We start from the raw sequence: 23,586 nt of genomic DNA, 5'->3' as shown, positions 1-23,586 counted from the left end.
TAAAAAAACGGTACTGTTATTCTAAATTTTATTTACAATTATTTTTATCAAGTTACGATTTTTTTCACTACATAGACTTATTTATATGTATATTATTCTATATTATCATTATTATTAATAATAATAATAGTATTAATAATAATAATAAGAAGAATATTCATAATAATTGTATTAATTATTAGTTGTATATAAATGTATAATTATGTATTTTATATGCCATAATTATTAATTTTAAAAAAATTATTATTTGGTTTTGTACTTTACACATATTCTTTGTTATTTCATGGCATATTATTTTATGACATATAATGGAAAATTATTATATACATAATATGAATATTTTTGTTAGTAGTAATATTTACTCTTTATTAAATTAATAAATGCTTATTTTTTATATAATTACAAAATGGCTCTCCAGGATTTTGCAGGGATTTTTTTTTATTTATTTTTTTGATATTTGTGTCCTAAAATGACTGTTTTAAATAAGGCTGTTCTCAAAACATGTAGAGAAAAACCATTACGGTTCATTTCAAAACAATTCGCCTTCCTGTGAATGTTTTATTTTATTTTTCAATTATTTCCCAAATGATGTTTAACAGAGCAAGGAATTTTACACAGGATTTCTGATAATATTTTTATTCTGGATAAAGTATTTACTTTATTTCGGCTAGAATAAAAAAAGTTTACTTTTTTAAAACCATTTTAATGTCAAAATTATTATCCTCCTTAAGCAGTATTTGTTTTCTATAGTCTACTGAACAAACTACTGATATACAATAACTTGCCTAATTACCCTAAACTGCCTAATTAACCTAGTTAAGCCTTTAAATGTCACTTTAAGCTGTATAGAAGTGTCTTAAAAAATATCTAGTCAAATATCCAGTACTGTCATCATGGCAAAGATAAAATAAATCAGTTATTAGAAATGAGTTATTTAAACTATTATGATTAGAAATGTGTTGAACAAAAATATATATATGTATATGTGTGTTTAGCTGCCGGCTGTAGCAGAGTTCTCCACAGCAGAGACGATGGGTCACTCCGCTGACCGTCTGGCTGCAGCTTTCGGTGTGTCGCGTCTGGAGCAGGATGAGTTTGCTCTCCGCTCTCACACACTCGCTAAGAAAGCTCAGGATGGCGGGCTGCTCAGTGACGTTGTTGGATTCAAAGTGCCAGGTCAGTCATTTTTTTCAGTTCAATTATCAGATTAGGTTTTTTTTTAGTATTTTAGTATTACATATATACACCTATATTTCCTTTTCTTACATTTTTAATACAAGATTTATTTTATTTTATTAATCATTTTATTTAATTGTAAAGCACTTTGGATTCAGTTGTGCAAAATTGTGCTTTATAAATAAAGTTTGCCTTGTCTTGCCTACACAATATCAACTAAATTCTTCATTTTTTGTTACTTTTAATTTTTCTTCCTTTTTTAAAATTTGTATTTAATGTTTTTCTATAACATATACTAGTTTTTGAACTGTTATACTAAGTTATTTTGTTAGATAATTTATTAATATATCCTATTAAAAATATGAATTTAGATTTGTGAGGTTGGGGGGGGGTACTTATACATATACTGGTCAAATACAGTTACATCCATTAATTTACCATTACGTTGTTTTAATTGTATTGGCATCATATGAATTTACTTAACATGTAACTTACTTGGCTAAACAAATACCTCATTTTAACAAACTTGCCTATAAACCAATTCCAGAAAAAGCTGTATTTTAAGTATGCATACACAAGACATTTCTATTCATTCAGTGAGATAATGCAATCGAGTCAGATCTAGAAATGTGCTTAAATTTGTCTTTGTGTAGACAGAACAGCACACATGAAGGTTTTAAATTCAAGCAAGTGTCTAGTTAATCAATGTTTTCTCATTACAATCTTCATTCATTCATTCATTAATTCATTTTCTTGTCGGCTTAGTCCCTTTGTTAATCTGGGGAATGAACCACCAACTTATCCAGCAAGTTTTTACGCAGCGGATGCCCTTCCAGCCGCAACCCATCTCTGGGAAACATCCACCCAATCACACACACACTCATACACTAAGGACAATTCACCTGCACCACATGTCTTTGGACTGTGGGGGAAACCGGAGTACCCGGAGGAAACCCACGCGAAGGCAGGGAGAACATGCAAACTCCACACAGAAACGCCAACTGAACCGAGGTTCAAACCAGCGACCTTCTTGCTTGGAGGCAACAGCACTACCTACTGCGCCACTGCCTCACAGATTACAATCTTATGATTTCCTATTAATTCCATAGAACGGCTGAGCATAGTAGGGCTTACCAATATGGCAGTATTATGAGTTATGAGTTTCTATCTTCTGCTGAACACTTAAGAAGACATTTTGAAGAATGCTGAAAACCTGTAACCATTGACTTCAATAGTAGGAAACACAAATACTATGCAAGTCAATGGTTACAGGTTTCCAACATTCTGCAAAATAGCTACTTTTGTGTTTTAACAGAAGAAAGGAACTCATAAAGGTTTAAACAAGTAAGGGTGAGACAATGATGACCGTGCTGTCAGTTTTAAGCTGAGCTACTTCTTTAATGTCCTAACGTCTGTGTCACAGGGAAGGATATTGTGTCTAAAGATAACGGGATTCGTCCTTCCACTATGGAGCAGATGGCTAAACTCAAACCTGCCTTCGTCAAACCTCACGGCACCGTAACCGCAGCAAACTCATCCTTCCTGGTCAGTTTAACGCTCTTGATTCATCATAGCATTAACCGATGCAACATCTGTCACAGTGTGTGTGTGTGTGTGTGTGTGTGTGTGTGTGTGTGTGTGTGTGTGTGTGTTTGTTCACTCAGACTGACGGTGCATCTGCAGTTTTGATCATGTCAGAAGAGAAAGCTCTTGCTATGGGTTACAAGCCTAAAGCGTATCTCAGGTACAAAACAAACTAAATAATGCTTTATGTAAAAAATCTACTAGCAGCTTTTCAGTCATCATCATATGTGTTTTACTAGAAAATTGCAATAGTCAATGAAAGTCGGACAGGCTCATGCAGTTCATCAAACTCCATCTTTTATAATCAAAAGAATAAAACAGTCTCCTCAAAGCCGACGTATCAGAGCGCTGCTACATAGAAAACATGTTTCCATTCACACCTTCTGATTGGTTTTTGGGATATAGCGGCTTTTGCTGTCAAAGGCAGGTGGCGTTTAGAGGCTTTTGCCAACAAACTGTTACTTCTGAATGTGTAGACGCTGAGATTTCGATGATTTGAAGCTAATCTTTTTGTTGATGGTGTACTGCGTGCCTAAAGCATTCGCTCAATGTCATTATCTCATTTTTGGCGGACGTTGCGTTTAGCGGCTTTTGCATCGGAACTCTTCAAATTGTTAAGGGGGCTAATAATATTATTCAGCCATTTTCCTTCAGCTTAGTCCATTTTTTTCAACGGGGGTCACCACAGTGGAATGAACCACCAACTTATCCAGCATATGTTTTACACAGCGAATACATAAACACTCATTCACACACATAAACTACAGCCAATTTAGTTATATTTCCCAATATTTAACAGATGTTTACCAGAACAAGGAAATGTTCACAGTATGTCTGATAATATTTTTTTCTCCTGGATAAAGTCTTATTTGTTTTATTTCGGCTAGAATAATTTTTTTTTTTTTTTTTTTTAAGAGCAAAATTTTAAGCCCCCTTAAGCAATATTTGTTTTCGAGTGTCTACAGAACAAACCGTCATTATACAATGATTTGCCTAATCAATGTAGTGTAAGCCTTAAAATGTCACTTTAAGCTGAATACTAGAATCTTGAAAAATATCCAGTACTGTCATCCTGGCAAAGATGAAATAAATCAGTGATTATAGATGAGTTATTAAAACTATTGTGTTTAGAAATGTGTTGAGGAAATCTTCTTTTGGTTAAACAGAAATTGGGGGAAAATTTTACAGTAGACTAATAATTCAGGAGGGCTAATAATTCTGACTTCAACTGTATGTCAACATCTCTCAGTAACTCGCAGTGCTGATGTTGTTTAACTGTATGTGTGTTTTTACCTTCAGAGATTTTGTGTACGTTTCTCAAGACCCAAAAGACCAGCTTCTTCTCGGGTGAGCCTCCGTTTCTTTTCTTTCTTTCTCTTTCAGGCCTCTGAGCTTTCCTGCTGTGGGTTTTGTTATTGTTGTGGTTTGGTTGTGTTGTGGTTTGTTAGTTTGTGACTGACATTCGTTCAGTCTGCAGAAAAATAAGACTCTGTGGTATACTGTAGACTCCTGTTTGAAATGTTTTTATATAGTATAAAGGATTTTTTTTGCATATTCCATAAATGGTAATTTAATGTTGCCTGGTACACATCCATTACAGATAAAGGCAAATAGTCTAGTAAATAGTAAATCTAAATTTACACTTATTACGTCCATTTGGTTCTCACTCAAGATGTCTAACACTAAAGTAATTTATTGTATTGATTGGTTATTATTATTAATTAATTAATTAAAAAATTTAATAAAAATTAATTATTACATAAAATAATTAAATATTTCAATGTTATATGTGTTTTTTTTTGCATGTTGTTTTATGTAATTATATATTTAATTATAATTTATTCATGTGATATAAAGCTGAATTTTCAGCATCATTACTACAATCTTCAGTGTCACATGATCTTTCAGAAATCATGGTAATTTGTTGCACAAGGAAATGTTTTATTATTAGTAGTAGTAGTACTATGATTATTATCATTGTTAGTATCAGTATTATTATTATTATTATTATTATTATTATTAGTAGTAGTAGAAGTAGTAGTAGTAGAATTATTATTATTATTATTATTAATATTATTATTATTATTAGTAGTAGTAGTAGTAGTAGTAGTAGTACTGTGATTATTATCATTGTTAGTATCAGTATTATTATTATTATTATTATTATTATTAGTAGTAGTAGTAGTAGAATTATTATTAATAATATTATTATTATTAGTAGTAGTAGTAGTAGTAGTAGTACTGTGATTATTATCATTGTTAGTATCAGTATTATTATTATTATTAGTAGTAGTAGTAGTAGTAGTAGAATTATTAATATTATTATTATTATTAGTAGTAGTAGTATTAGTATTAGAATTATTATTATTATTATTATTATTATTAGTAGTAGTAGTAGTAGTAGTAGTAGAATTATTATTATTATCATCATAAATGTTGAAAACAATTGTGCAAAATAATATTCATTGAAAATAATTTTTTGAGGACTGAATAGTAAATAGAAAGAAAATGTTTAACAAACCTAATAAATTATTTGCTATCATTTTAAATCAATTTTAAATGATTATTTCTGAATTAACTTGTTGTTGTTGTTATTATTATATTTGCATAAAAGAAAAAATACTCATCTTAAATCTTCATTTAATCTAAACAGATCACAAAATAACTTTGCATAATGGCACAAATAATACTCATATCGTTGTCATAAAAAATTCACTGCTTTCGTTTTTGTATTCTGATTATATACTATGGTGTCAAAAATGTAAATAAAATGCATTAAATTTGGTTCGTCATATTAATTATCAAACAAAATCTGTCTGCGTTAATCAGCCTTTGAGATCTGAGATTTAAATATGCAAATGTGCTTATTCTTTATCTTTACCATATATCTTTATCAAATGTGCCTATACATTTTATCTCTGTCTGTCTCACATCTCACAAACATTCTTCTTGTTTCTGTACCGTTTTCTCTCTCAGACCAACATACGCCACCCCAAAGGTGCTGGAGAAGAGCGGTCTGACCATGGATGACATCGATGTGTTCGAATTTCATGAGGCTTTTGCTGTGAGTTACGTTTTCAGTTCAGTGTTCAAGCACAGCATTCTTTAAATGTCCTGTGCATTTAATTTACCACATTTTTACCACATTATAGTGTAACGGTAAAAAAAAAAACATCATACATCAGATTTGAAGTTGTGGTCTTGTGTATATATTTGCTACAAAAAGGGAGTAACTAAACCTAATATCACCTAATATGATCCCTCTGACTTCAAATTAATAATATAAAATAAAAATATAAAAATAATATAACAATAATTCCATAATATTATCGAATAATATAATTTTATTAGTAATTTGAAATGATATATTGTACAAAAATAATAAATATATATTCCTTAACAGAAAATCAGAATCATAAATGAATTAGAAAAAACATTTGAACATTTCACGCATAGATTTTGCATGGTTAGTGAATGAGACCCTTTGTTTTTTTACAGTGTACAGTTAAAAAACCACACTAAGGCCATTATTTGTGCTTTTTGTTCAAACTACTTATTTAAAATGAAATAAAAACAACAGAATTCTTGAGATTTTTTTGGAACAACTTAATACTTTTATGTTCAATCCACTTAACCTAATCGATTTATGTTGGGACAACATGGATGAATTATGTGGAACCCTGCATTTTTTACAGTTTGCATGCATTTTATGGTTAGAATACACATACATTTGGTAGAACCCTTTCTTTATAAATATATCAGATTTAATAGAGACTGTGTGAATAGTGAGTGATGTTCTGTTGTGGTTGTGCTCTGCTTTAAACAGGGTCAGATCATGGCAAACCTGAAGGCAATGGGCTCTGACTGGTTCGCTCAAACATACATGGGCAGAAAGACTAAGGTGAGTGTGTGTGTTCACATCAGGCGGTGTAAATACTGCTTAAAGATCAAGCCACGGGTTGTGCGTTCGATGCACAGGAGGCCTTGAGTCATGAAGTACTGTATAGCTGTTGTGCCCTTGAGCAACACACTAAACCTCAGGATACTCCAGGGGGATTTCAGCAGTAATAAAACGACTAGATGTCACATCAGGTATAGGAACGCATTAATAAAGAAGAATTACTGGAACTAGGTTTTTATTTTTTCATGAAAAACAAATGTGAGCTGTGTTTAGCATTATAAAACGCACCTTTTTATGCTGCCTAACAAAAGGCAACTGTGCATTCGGTCAAAATTGAGTTAAAGGATAAATGGGCTTTGTGGAAGTCTCCTGATTTAAATGTTTTTCCATATTTCAGAGAAAAAAAAACTGTTAAAATCACAGTCACTATGAAATCCAAGCTGATGTAAAAACTTTAAATGCATTTTGTCATTTCACTGTTTGCATGGGTACACTTACAGTATAGATGTAAGATGAATTATTGTTGCAAACGGTGATGCTTTAATGGGCGACTCAAACACCGTTTTGCTTAATGATATCTAGTACTTGTTTATTAATAATTTTCAAGTGCTTTTTCTAAAAAATAATGCAAGTTTTGTTCAAGAATATGATATACATTTAATATTTCTACTTTGACAGCCATTAGAAGTCATGTACATGATTTCATCTAAAAAAAAAAAACATGCAAAACTTGAATCAGTGAACTTTGTACAATTCTGAGCTGATTTTCACATATACGACATTAAAACTATGGCCATTGATTGAAAATGCATGTCTGAATCTGAATAGATATCCATTTGAATGTACAGTGGGGAAAATAGGTATTGAGCACATCACCATTTTTCTCAGAAAACATAATTATAAGTGTGCAGTTGGCTTGAAAATTTCTCCAGATGTTGGTAACAACCAAAGAAATTCATATATGCACAGAAAACAAATCTAGTTAGTTAACAAATTAAGTTATGCCTAATAAAATGAAATGATGCAAGGAAAAAGGATTGAACACATGAAGAAAGGAAGGTGTAGAAAGGCAGTGAAAGCCCAGACAGCAGCTGAAATCTCTCAGTATTCTTCAGCAAGCCTCTTCCCTTCCTCATTGTAAATGAATATCAGCTGCTTCAGTCCAACATCTTCATTAGCAGGAGGATGAAGATGAAACCAGGGTGGACATTTCAACAAAACAATGATCCAAAACACAGCCAAGGAAACTCTCAAATACTTTCAGAGAAAGAAAATCAAGCTGTAGAGTGGCCCAGCCAATCACCTGACTTAAGTGCAATGTAAAACACAAAATAAGGGTCAGATTTGACAGACGAGACCCACAGAATCATCAAGATTTTTACACTGTGTTGAATTCTGTGAGAAACTCACATCTGAGCAATGCATTTGACTTCATTCTCCATTTGAGAGGCGTCTTTGAGCTGCCAGCACCAAATAACTCTTTTATATCAATTGTTAAATATGTTTCAGTAGTTCAGCCCTTTCTCCTTAATATTCTCCAACAAATTTTTTAGATTTATTTAAATATTTTTTTTTTGTTTGTATTTTTTGGGTTTTTACCATAATCTGGTTCAGTTCCATGTCAGCAGCTCTTTTACAAACATTATTTCCAGAAAAAAAGCATGACATGTTCAATACTTAATTTTCCCGCTGTATTTAAAGAATAACCCCTTAAGATGCAACATTTTATTTTTAAGGGGGTTCATGAGGGTCCATAATATAATACAATATAATATGATATAATATAATATAATATAACATAATAATAAAATAATAACAATATATAAATATTAACTTAATTAAAAATCTGTTGTACAATTTTTCGTTATTAAATTGACTATATAAATGTATTTTTCTGTTTGGTTTTAGGCTGTATGTTACATTATAACATTTATTTGAAAAAAACAAAAAAAAACAAATGAGGCGCCCGGGGCGAGAAAAGTATTCTTATGTGGAGTATATTTTATGAATAGCCAAAAATACATTTTATGGGTCAAATTGATTGAATTTTTAAAAGTCATTTTACATAAATCATTAGAATTTTTAGAATAGAATGTTCTTCTATGAAGGTGTATAGTAAATTTGCTACCACAAATATTTTGAAACCCATTATTTTGGTTAGTAATATGCATTTCTAAGAACTTTAATTTTAATGGTGATTTTCTCAATATACATTTTTTTTAATCTTCAAATTCCAGATGTTTAATGCTTCTCAATTTCTGCCATATATGGTCCTTTATTAACAAAGCAAACATCAATAAATACCTTATTTATTCAGATTTGAGGTGATAATTAAGGCTCTATTTTAACGACCTGTTAAATCCAAACACGCGTCATATTCTTATGCCCTTAATGGTGATGCACGCATCTCCAAAACTCGACAGGTGGACAAATCTAAACTTGTTTTTATTAAAACAAATATAAATATACATATAATAAATAATACTGCTAATAATAATAATAATAATAACATTACACAAATGCAAATTGTCATCAAAAAAGTTTTTACATTTATGTAGAAAATAATAATTTTTGTAACATTTTAATCCTTTATTTTTTATGATTTTAAAGATATTTGTGTATTGCTGTACATCCTGTGTGTATTAAGCAATGTGTAAGTGTTTGAACCTGCATAGGTGCAAAACTAACGTTCTCTGCACTGGACTTTCGACCAGCTTTTATTTGGTAAATGTCAAATAGCTATGCGCCAACAACTGGTCTAACACACCTCCTTTTCAGACCTCCCATGAGTCCACAAACTGGCGCAAATAAAATGATTTGCTATTTAAAAAACTTTGTGCAAAACATGAACATTACGGTTGTGCTGATCTAAAAAATAGCAACAAATCGCGCCATGCACAACTTGCGGCTTATTGCGCCGGGTGTATGATAATTGACTGTAGATTTATGGTCCAGGGTCACATATGTGTTTTACAGATTGATAAAATAAGAAAGCATCCAAATATTGCAACATTACTATATTCAGCCTATTCTATTATATAATTTCAGTTTCAAAATATCTGTTTTTATATGTAAGATTTAAGAATGGCTAATGATGAAGCTGACCTCGTATACTGTAGGGAAGCGAAACCAATTCATAATTTATGATTTATCACAGAAAAGGCATGGTCACTGTTTGATTCGCACCAGCAACGAGAAGCCAACAGGTTGATCAGAAGACCCCAGTGCTCTGGTTATGGGTGTGAAAGGTCACTGATATATTGGGATTTTAGACCAAATAGCGCCTTGTAAACACAAATCAAAATGTAAAAAAATCGACCCTGAATTTTGAGATGCTAAGACCGGGAAAATGTGATCCTTATTTTGACCCTGTTAACAGCATAGCCGCCGCATTTTAAACAAGCCATAGACGAGACAACACAGAGCAGGCCAGAGAGCCTAACCTTGAGGAAAAAAATGAGTGGATCGCAATTTCCAAGTTCAAATGGGAAAGAAAATGTTTTATTTTGTACATTAGATTCCAGTTGATGAAAGCTACCCTTGAAATAGACACTGACCTGCTGTCTGAAATGTATTGCTGAGTCAAAGATCACTTCATTAACTTTGGTTTTACTATCTTTTAATTGCAAGGAACTGTTAGCCGACCAATATTTAATATCTCTCAAGCCGTCTAGGTCATTTTGAGATGACCAGCTTGTGCTTACTGAAAAATAAAATGGGCAATCATCAAAATAACAGAGATGAGATGTGGTGTATTTTTGAAAAATGCAACTTGGGAAGCATGCACAATGAAAATAACAAGGATCCTAAGACTGACCCTTGAGGAACACCACATGGTAATTGAGGCAAGGGAGAAAAAGTTGCCTTCTAAGTTAAATAGTTTGGACGTTGGACTGCTTTTGTTGGTTTTGTAAGCACATAAAACAATATTAGAGGTGGAACATTACTCATTAATTGAATACATTTTCAACTTGGTTTTGTATTGATTTATATATAATATGAAGAGTTCCGAAGCAAAAGGAGCTTAACGCCACTTCCGCCAAAAATTAGAAAAGGCAAGTTTATTTATATAGCACATTTCATACACAGTGTCAATTCAAAGTGCTTTACATAAACAGGAATAAAAGAGACACAAGTTAGAAAATAAAAACAAATAATAAGAATTATAAAAATAAGAATGAAAATAGATAAAACAGATAAAAAAATGTGTTAAAGTAGGTTATAAGATGGTGAAAAAGAAAAGAAAGACATAATAGTGCGATCTGTCGGACGCAGAACAGTGCTCATACAGTAAAGGCACAGCTAAACAGATGTGTTCTCAGTCTTGACTTGAATGTGCCTAATGTTGGAGCACATCTGATCAATTCCGAAAGCTGATTCCAGCAGCGAGTTGCATAGTTGCTGAAAGCTGATTCAACACTGATGACATTATCACTGATGATAATCACACTGAGCGAATGCTTTAGGCACGTAGTACAAAAAATAGATTTGCTTCAAATAATCTAAATCTCAGCATCAGCGCATTCAGAAATAACAGTTTGTTGGCAAAAGCCTCTAAACGCCACCTGCCTTTGACAGCAAAAGCCGCTATATCCCGTGAACCAATCAGAAGGCGTGAATCGAATCATGTGTGTTCAACATAGCAGCACACTGATATGCCAGGGGTCCGTTCTTCGTACCTCGCTTAAATGATCTAAGATTATTTGGCAGATCCTGGATCTTTTAATCTTGATAACTGATCTCTCGCTAATTTGGTTCTCCAAACAAGTTCGCGAATCAGATTAGAATGTCTGGATAAACTGATCTGAGATCGCTGTGTGTGTTGTGAAGGACAGATCTATCGATCCTCGAAATCATGATCAGCCATGCAACGATTGGCTGACAGCACATCAGCGTAATGACATCATCTGATTAATATTCAATTATCCATGTGAGCAAAATTACATCAAATTAGCAGTAAACGGTTTGTTAAATATGACACGCAATAACCTTCCACATTTGTTGTGAGCTGCAGGCTTTACACTTTCATGTGTCAAGACGAGTATTCATCATGTATTTCAATGCAAATCAATGTATTTAGTTCTACATTTAGAAAAGATTTGCTTTATTATAGTAGCCGTTTTTTAATCGGTGTAAAGAATAACTGGTTGTTTACGAAAGCATTTTCATATTGGTAAAGGCATCTGCAACTTTTTTGTGAAAGCATCAAGTCACTGGCATAATAACTATCAAAACATGTTTATGACTGCATAAATGTATTATTGCTTTTAAAAAAAGTCACATATTGTGCATTTCTATTATACACAATTTGTACTAAAGCGATCTAAAAAGTTCATATCAGTAAGTTTTCTCTTTGCACCACCAGGTGGCAATCTTTGTACTTTCATTTCGAAGGTGCAGATTGCATAAGTTTTATCAATATGTATAACTTAATTTATTTTATTAATGACTATAACTTTATATATATGGTTAAAAATATGTACCATTTTCCCAAGTGTATAACTACTACTGTAAGAAAATATCAGAATTGGGAACATACTTTCTGTATTATCTTTGCTTGAACTGAGCCGATCTAATCCTGTTTATATGAATTGAACCTGCTCCCGATCAGGTTTGACTTAGCAGAACTGTTGCCATGACAACAACTCTCGGATCAGCTTTGAAGAACGAAACGATCCTGGATCGTGTCAAATCGTCAATATCCAAATCCAGCTAACTGAGTAATCCACGTACGAAGAACGGACCCCAGCTTTTATGAAGAGACATATTCCGCTTTTGAATTTGATTTTAAAAGACGGAGTTGGACTGGATGAGCCTGTCCGACTGTCAGTGAATGGAAAATGAAAGTGTCCCTTATCTTAAATATCTGTGCATTATAAGAGAAAGAAAACACACTGTATACAGTCGGAAGTGTAGCATGCATTCATAACATGTTTTTGCGCAGTGACGCTACTTTGAGTCCGATTCACTATACATTAAACGGCAACTGCGTTTCACGAAAGACAGAGTTAAGATGCTGTTCTTTTAATCCACATGGAGGCTATGAGGATAAACACGGGACTAAGACCTTAAGTATGATGAGAATCAATGAATGAAGCTTCTAAAACTCTCTGAGAGAAATCCCCTTTTTGCCCAGTAGACCTACCTTGTGTTTTATTTGCTAATTTAAGCTATTATTAAAAGATAAATATAATGTGTAAAACTATACTCACTATATTTACTTACTGAACTATATTTAGCTGGTTTTGACGCAAAAGAAAATTTACCTTGTTAAAAAAAAACAAAGAATTGTCTAAAGTAACAATTTTGAAAATAAAAAAGGTATTTTATTTACCAGCTAATAACCTTTTCATTACATATTAAATGAAACTTCTGAACCTAATCAGAGGAGCCATATATATATATATATATATATATATATATATATATATATATATATATTCTTTTTCAAATAGTAGATGTCGATGGTGCTCATTGGTTTCAACTTCCAAAATGCAGTTTCAGTGCAGCTTCAAAAGGGCTTTACATGATCCCAGCTGAGAAAAAAAGGGTCTTGCGTAAAAATATATATATACGTATATGAATAAAATAAATATAAATATACGTTTTTGGTGGCTTAGTGTGGACGGAGATATGTTCAGAAACACTGGATGAAACGCTAGTGTAAACGAGGCCTCAGTGTAAACACAGCAGCGACAGAATGCTGCCCCAGATAGTCATACAGTGTGAAGACAACTGTGCCGCCACTACTTTGAAAAAAGCTCAGTCTGAACTCGGCATTAATCGATTTGTGTTGGGAAGGCATTGTGTGGATCACAGCATTTGTACAGTGATTGGTGATCAATGAAAATAATAAAAGCTCATGTGCTGTTTTTTTTTTCTCTGTTTCATCAGGTCGGCGTCCCACCGATGGAGAAGTTTAACACGTGGGGTGGTTCTCTGTCCCTCGGTCATCCATTTGGAGCCACCGGCTGTAGGCTGGTGACCACCGTGGCCCATCGCCTGCAGAAGGAGGGCGGTCAGTACGGGCTGGTGGCAGCGTGTGCTGCTGGAGGACAGGTGTGTGTGACAGTATCTTCAATAAACTGCCTTATGCCAGTGTTTCTCAACCACGTTCCTGGAAGACCACCAGCTCTGCACAATTTCTATGTCTCCTTAACCTAACACCCCGGTTTCAGGTCATCAGCTCATTAGCAAAGACTGAAAGAGCGGTAATCGGTGTAACAGACAAAGGAGACACCCAAAACATGCAGTGTTGGTGGTCCTTCAGCAACATGGTTGAGAAACACTGCCTTGTACAATTACACAAACGGAAATAACCATAACATTGTGTTGTATGTGTGTTGCAGGGTCATGCAATGGTGATCGAAGCTTATCCTCAGTAATCTGCGCACTTCTACACACACACACACACACACACACACACACTTGGATCCTGTAAATACTAACGTGCCGTAATGCCTTGAAATGAAATGTTGTTGTACGTTATCTGGAGGTTCTTGATTTAAAATGCTGCTTGTGGATGTAAATGTGAACATAACTTTATTCGAGAACGTGTTTAGGAGAAGATCAGGAGATGCTCAGCGAGTTGCATGCTGAATGTAGCACTTAAAAGGCCAGTTGATTCTGATGCTATGTAAGAAATCACCAATTCATATTTGATTTTGAAATAGATGAAGGGGAACCGAGAGTTCTAGACTTTTGTTCTAATTCCAAGTGTTCTAAATTATAGATGCATTAGCAATAAACGCCTTTGAGCTCTTGAGGATTAGATTGTAAGAAGGACTGATTCTAGATCAGTCGTTAGGATGATAAAGGTTACGCTCTTAAACACGTGTGCCTCAGATTCAGGCAGGTGAACCTCTGGAGAACTCAGATCGCTTTCTCCCTTTTCTAACAGTTTGTACAAATAAACATTATCTGAAACCACAAACTATTTTCACCTTTTTTTTTAGTTTAGTTGTATTTTTTTATTCCTGATAATACAATTTTAAAGCTTCTAAAGTATATATATATATATTCATTTCTAAGAGTGATGCGGTGGCGCAGCGGGTTGCACAGTCGCCTCACAGCAACAGCAGGTTCGACCCAGGGCTAGGTCAGTTGGCATTTCTGTGTGGAGTTTGCATGTTCTCCAGGTGTTTGCAAGGGTTTTCTCCGGGTGCTCCGGTTTCCCCCACAAGTCCAAGCATGTGGTATAGGTGAATTGGGTACGCTAAATTGTCCGTAGTGTATGTGTGTGAATGAGTATGTAAGAATGTTTCCCAATGATGGGTTGCAGCTGGAAGGGCATCCACTGTTTAAAACATATGCTGGATAAGTTGGCAGTTCATTCCGCTGTGGCGACTCCTGATTAATAAAGGGACTAAGCGAGAAGAAAATGAATGAATGAATGAATGAACATAAAAAATATGAAGAGAAATATATAATTTGAAGTCAAATTAAAATGTAAAACTTTACCTTAAATGTCTTTAATACTATTATTATACATTTTTGGTTTGTTTTCTTTTTGGTTGTTTTTTGTTATTTTAATACAGAAGTTGGAAAAGTTTAAAGAAGAGTTGCCATACATTTTCAACAAATTATCAAATCATTAAAAAAACGTCAGATATATGAATAAATATTACAAATATGTGAATTTTATATCAGTGTCAAACATCTATAAATTATTGTCTCTGTCGTGTCATTTGTTATAGGCTATATATAACCTAAACATAAAAATATAATTGTAGAGAAATAATATTTTTGAATGTTATTGTAATGAAACACATTTTCAACAGACATAATTACCCAGCCCGCAGTCACACTCACACATGCAGAACAAGACACTAAAGTCGGATTGGCTCAAAGTGGCGCAGAGTTACGTCACTTGCTGCGCAAGTTTTGCGCACATTCATGAGCGCAGCGCTGTTTACCGAGTGTGTATTTGTATTCATAAGCACCCAAAGGATCATCTTATTCTGTCGTGAATCCCTTGGTGTGTAAATGCGCGTGTTTCAACTCCTCCGAAGATGCACTACAAATATCGCCGTTGGACTGAAGCGTCCCGATTCCCCCGTGAGCGCGCGCGCCCCGCTTCCGTTTCATCCCGCGCCCGCCTTCACGACACCGGCTTGTTTTCCTCCCAAATTGCTCGTTTGCCGTCATTTCGCATTCCGTAAAACGTCTGCTTCATTAAATTATTTTTAAACGAATTAACTCCAATATTTTTTTCCCAACAAGCGTCACGCCTCTAGCCTACTTCTATATTTGCGTATTAATGTTGTTATTTGTGCAGAAAAGTTTTTAGAGCGCTTCAGAGATTTTGAACTGGAGTCAGGGAGAGAGAGAGAAAATGTTTTTATCCAGATGCAAAACGGAGTAAAATGTAAATAGCGGTTGCGTGTCGGTTTTTTGTTTTAACCTTCAAACGTCGTGAACCCGCGAGACGGGCGCCGCAGCGCGCGCTTTGATCAGTCGCGCGCCTTTTATGCCGTTTGACTGGAGAATGCGCGCGGTGCTGTCGGTACAAATGCGCCTCACACTCCTCACCCCGTCAAACAGAAAGATGGAGGTGAAAGAGAGAGAGAAAGAGAGAGAGAGAGACTGGTGGAGGGAGACACTTTAATCTCGTCCTTCTGCTCGCGCTCGCACCCCGGCCCCCGCGCGCCTCCGCGAGTTAACGCGCCCGGTTTAACGGCTGCCGCTGCGAGGCCACAATAACAAACACGAGCTGTGAAGAGAATACTATAACATTTATAAAAGCCTCCTGTTCAGGCTCATGGGAACCGAAGGTAATTGTTTATATAGGATAAATCTGTATTCTAAACTTCGTTTTGGGGGAATTTCCCGTTAGTAAACCGGCAGAGAACATGAAGGAAAGTGTTGAGCTCAGATGTTGAATTTGTAGTTTCATGACTCACGTCCTCCATATTTTGTTTGCATTTGTTTTTGCTAACAATGAGTACCATGGTATTCTGTCTGCTAACTTTCAGAAAATGTGAATATCAGGATATGTTAATGAGTTAATTGCTTATATCATGATTATATATTATCTGCTATAATTATATAAGGGTTTGTTTGTGGTTCATAGACCAACACATAAACAGTTTGGCTACGAAATGCATATTTTTGAATGACCTTTGACCCTTAAGCTCTCATTGACGTGCAAATTTGTAGCTAACCATCAAGTTATTTTAAATAAGGAGTTTTTTTTTATTAGAGATGCTCCAATCAGGATGGTAATTGGCCGATACCAAGTCCAAATTCTGATGCTTTAAGCTTTATAATGGTTACAGCACATTTTCACTCTTAGTATGATACTTAAGTGAAGATCTTGCCTTACTTAAGAGAATAAATGAAAGATGTTGCATATAATTCCTTAAACATGTCTCTTATAACCATTAAGTGTGGACATGTAACGATCAGAAGCAGCTTATAGAAGATAATAGATAAAATAGATCTGTAAGAAAAATCACCAACAAGGCAACTTAGAAGTTTGAAGCGCATATTTGATGCATATGAAGTTACACACCTATAAATCCATTACTTCTTTAAGAAAAGAAAATAGGCCTATAAACTACTTTTTTTTAAAAATGTTTATTACATTAAGTGTATTAGGATAAATACTCAAGTTAAAATAATTGTATAGTTTTTTTATTTCCCTAATATTTCCAGCCAGGTTTTAATGAACTTGCAATATTGTTGATAACACAGAACTTTCAGTTCTTATATGTAAAAAGATTTCAGTTCGTATATATCCTCTGCTTGTAAACACGTAAACAGAAACTTGTGATCAGTTTAAGAGATCGGCCAGATTAGCGAGTACCGATCGAGTCATGAAATGTGATTATCGGCGAATACCAAGAGTGTAGATTTGCTCTTGACGTATAAATGAGGTATGAATGTACAGAAATTTAGAGAGGTACTGTATGTGACACAATTTAACTGTTTTATTTCGATTATTGTCTTTCTTAATGATGGAGGCCAAAATCGAAACCAGATTTTGATTTACTGAAATTTACTGAACTAATTGCACTGCCCTGGTTAATAGTATTACACACTCTTAGAAAAAAAGGTACAAGATGGTACAAATAATGATCCTTAAGGAACAGTTTTGTACCTTTGTAAAAGTTGTACCTTACATGGTACAGAAAAGACTTCTTATGATGCTGTTCTGTACCTTTTATGGTACAATTGAATGAAGGTGCACAATTGTTCTCATAAAAATGTACATAAGTGTTGGACAACTTCTTTATTACAATATCTATTAAAATAAATGTGACTGTAAAGGCAAAGTGATTATGAATATGATATTAAAACATGAATCATCATTTGAAGGCAAATGTTTAAAGAAACTTATAAATATTCATTATTACGTTCTATAACAAAAAACAACTGGTAAAACAAAACTATAGGTTTTGTAAACTAAACATTTAAGGCTTTTTTAATGAACATTTGGTAAGCATTTTCTGATCAATACATTTTCATTATTGAAAATGTCTTTTTCCGTTTGCTTTCTACTACACACGTGAGCTGGCAAAAGTCCTGCATATGCAAAGTGTTCATGCACACATTTTAGTATTGTAAAACTAATCAAACATTGTGCATCTCTCATTTCAATACTTCTGCATAATTCCATTTCTGTTTTAAAGTTAAGCCAATTAGACAAACTTTTAAGTGAATACAAAGGTATTGTGTGAAAATTGGAGAAAAAAAGTTATATACTGCTGATGGGAGAATGCATTGCTGTAACATTTTTGTAAAAAAAAGTGTTTTGAAATGTTTAGCCAAAAATAGATGTTTTGATTTATGTTTTTTATTCTTTATTATAAATGAAAAGGGTGTATTTACACAAAAATAAACTTTTGAAAAAACATTGTTTAAAAATGGATTTCATGTTACATATTGTATAAATAACGATATATATTTCAATATAAGTTGTTAATGCTTCCAGATTTAAAAGAGTATCCCAAAAATGACTGAAGCCACAAAAATTAGAGGGTCCATTAAATGGCATAACATATTTTTTCAGCCGATAAATTTTCTGTGGCAAAATATCTCTAAAATCAACACACTTTTAGATTCCCATTGTTGCACATTTCTGCTGTGGGATTGGCTTTGATCAATATCGAGTAAAAATGTCCAAAGCTTATCATTGTTATTGACAAATTTTATCACAATTCAATATAATATCATTTATTGGCCCAGCCCCACCCTTGATCATGGATCAGTCCAGCAGTCAAATCAGATGAAAGTTTTGTTTTAAAAACCAAATACTTTTATTAGGCAGCGCAGTAGGTAGTGCTGTTGCCTCACAGCAAAAAAGATCGCTGGTTCGAGCCTCTGCTGGGTCAGTTGGCGTTTCTGTGTGGAGTTTGCATGTTCTCCCTTCGTTCATGTGGGTTTCCTCCTGGTGCTCCGGTTTCCCCCACAGTCCAAAGACATGGTATAGGTGAAGTGGGTAGGCTAAATTGTCCGTAGTGTATGAGTGTGAATGAGTATGTATGGATGTTTCCCAGAGATGGGTTGCAGCTGGAAGGGCATTCGCTGCGTAAAACATACAGTATGCTGGATAAGTTGGCGGTTCATTCTGCTGTGGCGACCCCAGATTAATAAAGGGACTAATCCAAATAGAAAAGGAATGAATGAACACTTTTTATTTATTTATTTTGTGTTGTGTATTGATTTCAAGCAAACAAATCTAAAATTGTAGAGACTGCATCACGATAAATGTTTAGAAAGCGAGTTATATAGAAAAAGACAGCTAAAAAAATTAATACACATACACATACGAAGGATGCATGTTACTGTTGGACTGCCGGGTCCCATAGCTGGAGTTGCTTAGGGTCCCCAAATCACTAAATCTGCCTCTGTGTGTGTGAAAAAGGAAACCTAATTTTAACTTCTCTTAACTTTCTTTGCAGGGATTCAAGTCGTAATTGGACTTTTTTCTCAACAATCCCGGTTAGTGTCTCAGATCAGTTCATTATCCTTATCAGTTTTACTGCACTTAAAAGATCAGTGCTTTCTGTCTCTTTCTCAATGGAAATCTTGGTTCATTTATATCCTCCTAGTCTATAAGTGCAAGATCAGATCTTTTGTGTCTGCATAATTACTTTAATTACCTATAAAGAGGCTGTAACTCCAACACAATCTCACGGCAATTCCTAATTTTTTGATTTAGTGGCTAATTCGTATGAATTCGTACTTGCTCATCCCCCAATGACGGTTGGGGTTAGGGGTGGGGTTAGGTGCCACGCTTCCTTTTTAAAATCCAACAATTTTGTACGACTGAACTCGTATGAATTTGTACAAATTAGCCACTAAACTGGCAAAACGTAAAATACTTACGTTTTCACGTGAGATCAGGCTGGTAATTCTGTATCAAGCACAAAACCTGACCCGTACATAGACCTTGTTTGTTCAGTTTGTGTTTTGTTAGGATGTCAAAAACAGTTTGCCGAACTAAATCTACATTTTAATCCAAATGTTCTCGTTACATTATAGGTTATATTTCTGCTTATTTTACACCTGTATGCAACCCTATAGTCTCAACCAGCCTGCAGACTTCCTAGTGAATAATAAAAATAATCAAAATAAATAAATCTGTTTAACGTTAGTAAAATGTCTTTATAATAGATGTTTTTAATTTTGTAAGTGCAAGTTTTCTACATATTCTCTTTGAGTCATATTTACCTATAAGCAAAACTAGACTCGATCAAAACGCAAACTTTCTTGTAAAAAATCTGTCAAGTTTTGACATCTCTGAAGGCATTCAAATTAATTAATTAGTTTTATTGATACCAATTTCTTAAGGTTGTAAAACCTGTGTTGTGTGTGGCATCTCATGCACACTACAGCTGATGTTATTCGTTCAAAAAAATGCTTCAAATTTCCACGTAGTCTGTTTGAATCTATTCAAATGTCACCTACTCACATCAATACAGCCCAGGCTCATTCTAAATATGTACCCCTATATACATTTCTGAAGAGCACCAAATACATCCCAGGAGCTACTTTTTTTTTTTGCAGTTTTTGTTTTCGCAAATCTATCAGATGGCGCTGTGTACACTTTTAGAGATCTCAAATTTCTTTCACGAGTGCCATTTGCACCTGCTGTTCTCGTGTAAATCCACCAGTGGCTGCTGTCGACTGACTGACCGACCGATAACCCCACCCACCCCATTTCCTAATCCCAACCGATTGTGTTTTAAAAAGCACTAATTGACCAACACCCACCCACTTTCCTAAATCAGATTTTACCACGTTCTCACCCTGTTATTTGCTTGTTTATTTTATTTATTGGCTTTTGTTTATGTTTTACCTTCTTTCTGGAACTGTTCTTTGTCAGACTCAAACCCCATTGTCATGATCAACTCAGCTATGCATCTCAAATCCACCGACGTACATGGCGAGCTGGAAAAACTGGTAACAGCTGGAAGCCGTCCATACAGAGGTAATTGATCAGCTGGTAAATGAAAAACGGAACAGCATCATACCACCCCGTAGCGTTCGTTTTAAAGACGAAATGCAGCCAAACGCACATCTGGCTACATAATTCGCAATCTCCAAAAATGTATATAGGGCTACGTTTTTAGAATGAACCTATGTTGCAACAATAGGCTCAAACAGATAGCAAAATTCCTAGTTGTTAAAAATAAATCTGATTTTGACGTCTCTGAAAGCATTTACTATATTGTTATCACATTAGTATTACTAATACCAATTTCTTAAGTCTGTAGGGTGTTCTGCATCTCAAACCTGATTCATTCATAAATACTATGAATTTCCACATGATTCCGTTCATACAATGTGTCACCCATAAGCAAGTCTAGTCTCAGCTTAAATACTGTGAACTTCCCAGTTGATAAAAATCAATGTTTACAGTTTAACTGTCTCTAAAAGCATGCAGTTATTACATTAGTATCATTTATACCAGTCGGTCTGAGGTTGTAAGTCTAAACATCAACATATTTACTTGCAGCATATGTGCGATTCATTGCGTTTCATTTAAAATCATTTCTCTGTATATTTGACGTATGGATGTCGTTTAAATTTCTTTTACGCAGTAAAGACACACTGCATCTCATGCACACTATAGCTAATGTTATACATTCAGCTAATGTTATTCAAATTCATTATTCATTTACAAAATACTACAAGTTAACACACAGTCTGTCTTATTCCATTCACATGGCACCTATAAGCATCTCTAGACTCAACCTAAATGCTAAAGAACTTCATAGTGGATAAAAATCAATGTTTACAGTTTTATTGTCTCTAAAAAAATGCAGTTATTACATTAATATTATTTATATCATCAAGTCTGAGGTAGTAAGTGTGAACTTTACACATTTATTTGCAGCATATTTGCCATTCAGGGCATTTAATACAAAATCATTCATCTATATATTTGAGATGTCTGTGGTTTGAATATTATTATTTTATATCCGTGATTTATATTGCACCTATAAGCAACATAGGCTCAACTGGACTGCAGACTTCCTAGTCAACAAAAAACTGTGCCTATAAGTTTTGCAACTAACAAATTTGCATGTATTCTCTTTGATTCATATTTCACCTATTAGCAAAACTAGGCTCAAACAGAGTAAAAGTTTTATTAATACCAATTTCTTTTAGGTGTTAAAGACACACACTGCATCTCATGCACAGTATAGCTGACAAGAGTCTGATTGAATCTAACCGTATGTCAGCTATAAGCAACAATAGCCTCAAACAGACAGCAAGATTCATTATTCATTCACAAAATACTACAAATTTACACACAGTCTGTCTTATTCCATTCACATGTCACCTATTCACATGTCACACATGTCAACCTAAATGCTAAAGAACTTCATAGTGGATAAAAATCAATGTTTACAGTTTTATTGTCTCTAAAAGAGTGCAGTTATTACATTATTATCATATATATCATCAAGTCTGATCCTCACACATGTTTATTTGCAGCTGATGTGCGATTAATCACATTTTATGAAGTAGTCCTCTATATATTTGATATATGACTGTGTTTTGAGTATTATTTGGTTTTGCACACGTACATTATAGGCTGAAGCAGACCGCAGATTTTCTAGTCAATAAGGATCTATGCCTAGAAGTTTTGCAGATTCATTGAGCAGATTCCCTATGATTCATATTTCACAAATAAACAAATCTAGGCTCAAGCAGAATAATAGGTTTATTGATACCAATCTCTTTTAGGTCGTAAAGACACACACTGCATCTCATGCACAGAATAGCCGATGTTATTCATTTAGAAACTGACAGGAGTCTGATTGAGTGTGATCATATGTCAGCTATAAGCAACAATAGCCTCAAACAGACAGCAGAATTCATTATTCATTCACAAAATACTACAAACTTACACACAGTCTGTCTTATTCCATTCACATGTCACCTATAAGCATCTCTAGACTCAACCTGAATGCTTAAGAACTTCATAGTGGATAAAAATCAATGTTTACAGTTTTATTGTCTCTAAAAATGTGCAGTTATTACATTATTATTATTATTTATTATCATCAAGTCTGATCCTCACACATATTTGTTTTCAGCTGATGTGCGATTGATCACATTTTATGACGTAGTCCTCTAGGGTTGCACAGTTTTGTACTTTTGTAGCACCGCGATACTGTGGCTCCAAAATACTGGCGGTGCCACTGTAGTTTGTAAACAATAATATCGCCATTAACGGTTTTACAATATGTTGCATGTGTGAAAAGTCACTAAAATGCTCAAACATTTGTGCCAGAAAAAAATCTATAGACCACTTTATTTTTTATCATTGCAATAGCAGCAAAAGAGTCACAGTTTATACAAAAAAGCAGAGAAAGTCGGTATAAATAGTATGTTTTTAATAATAAGGGAATTCTGCATTGAATTTAAATATTATGGCATATAACATTTAGTATTTCTGACAATTT

General features: G+C 34.1%; 2 protein-coding genes across 4 annotated transcripts in view; both read left to right on the top strand.

The window, feature by feature from the left end:
* Positions 1-14,594, top strand: part of hadhb (hydroxyacyl-CoA dehydrogenase trifunctional multienzyme complex subunit beta) — a 21,123-nt gene extending 6,529 nt beyond the window's left edge. Inside the window, 8 exon segments of the mRNA NM_200019.1 lie at positions 996-1,176; positions 2,600-2,721; positions 2,841-2,920; positions 4,060-4,107; positions 5,737-5,824; positions 6,587-6,661; positions 13,556-13,720; positions 14,011-14,594. Of these exon segments, the coding sequence (NP_956313.1) occupies positions 996-1,176; positions 2,600-2,721; positions 2,841-2,920; positions 4,060-4,107; positions 5,737-5,824; positions 6,587-6,661; positions 13,556-13,720; positions 14,011-14,046 (795 nt within the window). The 3' untranslated portion in view covers positions 14,047-14,594.
* Positions 14,595-16,135: 1,541 nt separating this feature from the next.
* Positions 16,136-23,586, top strand: part of tfap2d (transcription factor AP-2 delta (activating enhancer binding protein 2 delta)) — a 223,076-nt gene continuing 215,625 nt past the window's right edge. Inside the window, exons 1-3 of one of the 3 annotated variants that reach the window (XM_087297555.1) lie at positions 16,136-16,434; positions 19,567-19,606; positions 20,994-21,098. The gene's annotated coding sequence lies outside the window, so the exon portion shown is untranslated. The remainder of the gene's footprint in view (positions 16,435-19,566; positions 19,607-20,993; positions 21,099-23,586) is intronic. The other 2 variants (XM_087297578.1, XM_087297573.1) reach the window with 2 other exon arrangements.

Source organism: Danio rerio, chromosome 20, assembly GCF_052040795.2.
Source record: "Danio rerio strain M-AB ecotype USA chromosome 20, GRCz13ab, whole genome shotgun sequence".
NCBI classification, from domain to species: Eukaryota; Metazoa; Chordata; class Actinopteri; order Cypriniformes; family Danionidae; genus Danio; species Danio rerio.
The sequence above is the reverse complement of the archived record's forward strand: the minus strand, read 5'-3'. Positions and strand labels throughout refer to the sequence as shown.